The following is a 6253-nucleotide window of genomic DNA, read 5'->3' on the forward strand; positions in this document are numbered from 1 at the left end:
GCGTATAAATCCTATAGGAGAGATCATCATGTTGACGTATGCAGTAATGAAAATCTTGAGATTGTGGGTTGAGTGACATCAGTTTGGAAAAGCTTTTATATATGCTCAAGAGGCTCAACCATACTAATATCAGTACTTGGATAATGAAGAAGGAGAATCCTTCCATATATCGCTAGTTTCTTAAAAACAAAGTTACAAAAAGAGTCCGTATTTCTATATTTTTCCGGTCACTTTGTACTTTATTCAAGATTTCATTTAAAAAATATATATTTACAAGACTTGAATTAATCTAATTAATTATAACGTCAAATTATATTTATAATTTTAGAATGCGTAAGCTTCGTATTATTTTTTTTAAATAAAAAATTCTAGAGCTCACACGATAAATATTTTTTTAAAGGTGAACTCTACTTCTTTTTAAAGAGAGTGTATGTATTTATACAACTTAAAATTATATTTAGCATTATCCATAAATAATTTGTTAATAGCAGCACATGATGTATTGTATAGTCCAATACAAATCTACAACACACACCAATTCTTAAAAGAGTAATGCTATATATAGTTATGAAATGCGCAAACTTCATGTAGTAGCTTTGAAAAAAAATATGATTTACTATTAAAAAATTAATCTTTTTTTATGTAAATATCATATTTATTCATTTTTTTCATAATAATTGCAAGATATTTACGTACTGAGTAATGCTAGAGAGAAGCTACTATAACAGTGTATACTTTACACTCACTACATAATTACTTTTAATTCTCTACTTTCTTTTTAAATTTGAGAGATGTATAATCTAGATAATATCATATCATGTATACAGAATGATTGCTCTCTCTATATTTATTCATTTGGATACCCTTCGGCCTTTTCCTTTTCCGATCCTTTTGTAAACTCAACAAAAAGGCCAAAAAAAGAAAACGAGAAAGACAAGGCAGAATAACAGACAAACACACGACTTGTCGTATGAGGAAACACACTCGATCACAGTATTTAGCTGCCGCGGAACTCAGGCTCCATTATTAACTGTAAAAAAGTTAGGGCGCGACGCCATAAACATCAAACTCAAGTCCGCACTCCCTCTGTCTCTTTCTCTCTCAAAGCCCCCACTTGTCAAGATTTCTACCCAATTTAGCCCCACAATTATTTCGATTTTTAACTTGGCCCCAAAACTCTTAAGAAATTTACCCAACCAAACCACACTCCCTGTTAAACAATTCGATCGCGTTCTATCACCCACTGCACCACAAATTCAACTTCCCTGGAGTTTCCGGGACCGAATTCTGCTTCCAAATCGGACCAAGTTTTCCACCAATTCGTCTCAGTCATTTTCGTACGACCTGTTTCGGCTAGGAGCGACTGGCGGTCTCGATAGATTTGACCGAATAATCGGGGTTTCGAAGCTGGTTCTGACGTTGGGTTCGATAGGTTTTCTTTTGGTCAAACTTGATTTGGCGGATTCATGGAATTCGAGCTATCTGATAGCAGTGGTGAGCTTACTTCAAAGATCTTATGTTTTTCAACCTATTTTCTGGGTTTCTAGGGTTTTTGATAGGTTAATTTCGGTGAATCAGAGATGGGTGTTGATAATTTTTGGGTTCTTTCATGTTAGCTGTGCAATTGCTCCTCGTTTATGGTTTTGTCATTTGGTTTTATTTTAACCTCTGAAAGGTTGAAAGTCGGTTCACTTTGCCTGAATTGTTGTGGATTGTGTATTGAAGAAAGTTTTGGTTTTCTTCTGTTTTTAGTAAGATGAGGTACAATTTTCGTGGAGTATCGCTGTCTTGACTTAAAAAAATTGCATTTTGAAGGAGCTATGATGAATTGAATAGGCTTTAGCTTAATGTATTGTTACATTGAAGTTTTTTTTTTTTTTTTTCAGTTGTATAATCTTCCTTCTAAGGAATCGATTTATTTAAAATTTCGACTTTTGGTGTCTGTTTGTTGTTTTATGAATCTTTTGAAACCAAGCTCATGTTCTGTCGTAAATAGTTGCTTATGAACCTGTTTTTCTTCAATTGTTTTTGTAAGGTTCCTGAAGCAATCTATGATTATTAGCAGTTTCAATGTCTGTTTGAAGTGAATTCTGGGTCTTTTTTTTGACATATTTGCAGAAAAGTGATGGTAATAAACTCTCTAATTTTTTTTTTTGATAAGTAACTATTCACAAACTCTGTAATTGTACTCGGGACTGCATTAATTTGAGTTTTTTTTTGTGGTTTTTAAAGGTATTTAGGTGTTCATTTTTAGGTTCCTATTGGGATTTTGATGAGTTTAATCGAACTTACTGTTTTTGATTGGTTTATGGGTAGAGGTAGGACGAGTGTTTTGGTTATAATTTTACAATTTAAAGTTCTACATGGCATGAAATCTCTCTGTCTCTGTCTCTCTCTCTCTCTCTCTCTCTCTGTCCCCTCTTTTGTCTGCTCGGAGGATAATGTATTTTTTTTTTACTATAGTAACCTGATGAACAGAAAGCAGAACTGGCCTCCTTTCTTTTTTTTTTTTTTTTGGCGCCGGGTGTACGGAAACAAAGTCCCAACTAACCCCGGGGGGCAAAGGCTCTTGGCAAGGAGTTTTCCTCAAGTGCACCTTGGGTATTTCAAGAGGAAATCTCTCCAGCCCAATGACTTCTAGAAATTGTTTGCACCCAAGAGGGTTCAAACCTTAGACCTGGAGGGAGCATACCATAAAGACCGAGGGCCTTGCCACTTGAGCCAAACCCTAGGGGTTGTGGCCTACTGATATAACCTGTATTAATTTATTATCTTGTTTCCCTGTGAAAATGATGGCATTGCTGTTGGTGCATCAGAAGCCAAATTATGTGCCAGTTTTCTGAGTCCATATACATTGTGAACCCAATTGAAGGATATTTTACCTTTCTTCTTTTCTATGGAAAATTTTGAGAAGAGAAATTTTTGGTTCGCAAAAATATCTCATAAAAGTAGACTCTCAAACTGATGTGGCTTGTTGTGGTAAATCAGATTGTAAAGTTTTTTTTTTTTTTTTTTCATGTGAAGTAAACTAACATATCACATTTAGCCAAAGCAATTTGTGAATTTCACTTTTATGAACCTAGCACACTTCTTGGAATATTTATCTACCACATCCTAGAAAGGTGTTCATCTAATGAGCCAGCTTTATTTGAAACAACTACAGGAACAGATGATGACCTTCCTCCTTCACATCAAAATAGATTCCAAAGAGCAGGCCACACAGCTGGAAATGGAAGATCTGCAGTTGTTGGTTCTGCTCCATTACCTAGGATGCACGGCGATATGGAAACCCAGATCCACCAGATTGAGCAAGAAGCATATTGTTCAGTCCTTCGGGCATTCAAAGCTCAATCTGATGCGATCACTTGGGTAAGGTGTTCATATCTTCTGTACTCGTTTGTGTAGTTTACCCTGTACTGTTGTTTTTTAAGCTTTTGTGTTATCAATTATTTAGGACAAGGAAAGCTTAATTACAGAACTTAGAAAGGAGCTCAGAGTATCAGATGAGGAACACAGAGAGCTTCTATCCAGGGTTAATGCTGATGATATCATTAGGAGGATAAGGTCCGAATATGTTGGACATATTCTGCTGATTAGCTTTTGTCCAGCCTGTGCTGACTTGTAGTTAGGCTTTTATTTTAATGGGAAGTGCAATGAATCGTTCTGTAGGGAATGGAGGAAGGCAAGAGGGCCCCCATCTGGCATGCTCAATGCTGTTCAGCCTGTTCACGAGCCCGTACCTAGTCCCACAGTTTCAGCATCACGCAAGAAACAGAAAACATCACAATCTGTGGCTTCCTTGTCCCTTGGTGCACCATCTCCTGCGATGCATCCATCTGGGCAACCATCTTCATCAGCCTTGAGACGAGGTCCTCCTCCTCCAGGATCAAGGAGCAAGAAGCCAAAATCAGTACGTAAGAAGGTCTTCAATATTATCTGTTTTGTTGTCATTTTCCTCTATTGCTTTTGACTGGGAACATTGCCTGCTGCATCCTCGATGATGCCCATGCAGTATCCTTCTACTGGTCTCACAGGAAGGGCCCAGATTGGTAATCGTGCTTCTTCGGGTGCCTTTGCGACCAATGAACCTGCTGAACCCACAACCTATGATCCACTAATTGGAAGAAAAGTCTGGACAAGGTGGCCTGAAGATAACCACTTTTATGAGGCAGTAATAACTGACTACAACCGTATTGAGGTGCGTTTTTACTGTTGACCATACATTATTTAAAAATTGATGGGCCTCCATTAAGCTTACTAATTTCAAAATGTTTAATAGGGCCGACATGCCCTGGTGTATGATATTAATACAACAGATGAAACTTGGGAGTGGGTCAATCTCAAAGAGGTAAATGCCTTGGCATGTTAGAGCCTCAATAGATGATCTATTTTAAATCATTATATTTTCTATGCAATATATATCCTATATGTGCTGAAAATTGAAGATTCTTGAATGCTGATGACTATAGTTATTCCCACAGTGCCTTTTGTTCTTTATCCCATTCACAAAGGTTTAGTTTGAAGCTTGCATTATGAAGCCAAGCTGTGGTTTTCATAGGGTTAGTTTATTAATTAAACATCAAATGGCAGTGGTGGGGAATTAATTACTCTTACTTATCAAAAGAAAAATTAAACATCAAATTATGACTCATTTTCGAACGATTTACGTTGCTAGTGGTGGGGAATGGATGTGTGGAAAAGACTTGAAAAGTTTAGAAGAGAATTTTGTGGCTGACGTGTTTGCAATGTTTTTGACTTCCTGTTAGTTCACGAATGAGAATTTTTTCTTGATATTTTTTCCTTGTTAATCTATAAATGCTAGATATCGCCTGAAGATATCAAGTGGGAAGGTGAGGATCCTGGAGTTTCTCATAAGATTGGTCATCCTGGACCAGGCCGGGGGGTTAAGAAATCCATGGCACGTGGTGGTGCAGTTACCGGCGCAGGAAGAGGTAGAGGAATGTCAAAGGGTCAATCGAAGAAAGAGTTTTCCTTGTCACAAAATGGAATTGGGAAGAAGGCAATGGGTGATATTGAAATAGTTCACACAGATACTCTTATCAAGGAGGTATGAAAGCAATTGATTGTTAGAATTAACTGTAAGTATGGTGACTTGCTTTTCCCTAATTTCTGTAAAATTTAAACAGGTGGAAAAAGTTTTTGGTGCCAGTCATCCTGATCCCATGGAAATCGAGAAAGCTAAAAAAGTGCTGAAAGTAAGAACCAAGCATCTTCTACAATTTATCTTGCATGTTCTTTCATTCCGACAATAGTGATGTGTTCTTTGAACTGCAGGAGCATGAACAAGCCCTGGTGGATGCAATTGAAAGGCTTGAAGATGCATCTGACGGTGAAAGTGGTAATAACTAATTGACAGATAACAATGTTATATAGTAGATCAAGTTAATTAAAGTAGTGCTGCCTTCTGTTGTATCTATTTATTTTACTTTTTGTATATTTAGATCTGACGATGCTGCTCCCTGTATTATTTTGTTAATTAATCGTCAATTCATTTTTGCCCCCAAAACTTGAGTGTCGAAAATGGGACTGAAGTGAGCGTCTTATATGGTTCGAACATAAGAGTTCATGCTGTTTTCTGACGGTCTAAATTTCTAAGGTGGTAATTTTTTTCCGACCTGGGGTCAAATACAAAAAGACCATTCAAGATATTGACCCTATTTTCACATCATACATCTTGCCAGTGACACTCCCTAGAATTGGCATTCACGTGCATTTTTGTTTCTGGGACGCAACAAAAACTTTTGATGTTTGTATTAATGATGCAAGGAATACTTTTCTCTTTCTCCTTTGGCTTCCAAGCAGATGGAGAAAACCCATTCTCACAGGGACGACCAGTGGATCAAGAAGGATGGAGGAAGCGGCAATACGACGAAATAGGCGAGCGTAGAGTAGTTGAAGGTTCACATGAGGATAAAAATGGCTAGAAAGAGTAAAGTTGCATACATGATCGTCAAGAAGGCGCCGACATACTGAATGTGTGCCTGTAGTATGTTTTTCTCTAATGTTACGATCACCCTAGTGTTTAGTTTGGCTAGAGCCTAGGGGTCTCTGTGGTTAGAAAAATAGGCTTGGTTTTAATGTATGTGTAAGTTTAGCAGGGAAAATGCTGATGCAAAACATTTAACTAGAAGACTTGACCTTGTAAAGATTATTTTGACAAATGCATACTATTCTCGTGGTTGCCTCTCTCTCTCTCTCTCTCTCTCTCATATTATTTGGCAATAACAATGGT

General features: G+C 37.2%; 1 protein-coding gene across 3 annotated transcripts; it reads left to right on the forward strand.

Moving 5' to 3' along the window:
* The first annotated feature begins 1047 nt into the window (after nt 1-1047).
* On the forward strand, nt 1048-6209 carry LOC121239978 (protein EMSY-LIKE 3-like). Of its 3 annotated transcripts, none has more exons than XM_041137396.1 (10): nt 1050-1494; nt 3164-3369; nt 3455-3564; nt 3670-3910; nt 4013-4198; nt 4280-4348; nt 4823-5068; nt 5148-5216; nt 5296-5359; nt 5821-6209. In XM_041137396.1, exons 1-10 carry the CDS (start codon nt 1467-1469, stop codon nt 5943-5945), a joined length of 1344 nt encoding a protein of 447 aa, XP_040993330.1. In that variant the 5' UTR covers nt 1050-1466; the 3' UTR covers nt 5946-6209. The 3 variants fall into 3 exon arrangements, with proteins under 3 accessions (XP_040993332.1, XP_040993330.1, XP_040993331.1); XM_041137397.1 differs by having other exon boundaries at nt 1053-1494; nt 5824-6209; XM_041137398.1 differs by lacking the exon at nt 4280-4348 and having other exon boundaries at nt 1048-1494.
* Nucleotides 6210-6253: the final 44 nt, after the last annotated feature.

The sequence above is a fragment of the Juglans microcarpa x Juglans regia genome, chromosome 7D (assembly GCF_004785595.1).
Source record: "Juglans microcarpa x Juglans regia isolate MS1-56 chromosome 7D, Jm3101_v1.0, whole genome shotgun sequence".
Lineage (NCBI taxonomy): Eukaryota > Viridiplantae > Streptophyta > Magnoliopsida > Fagales > Juglandaceae > Juglans > Juglans microcarpa x Juglans regia.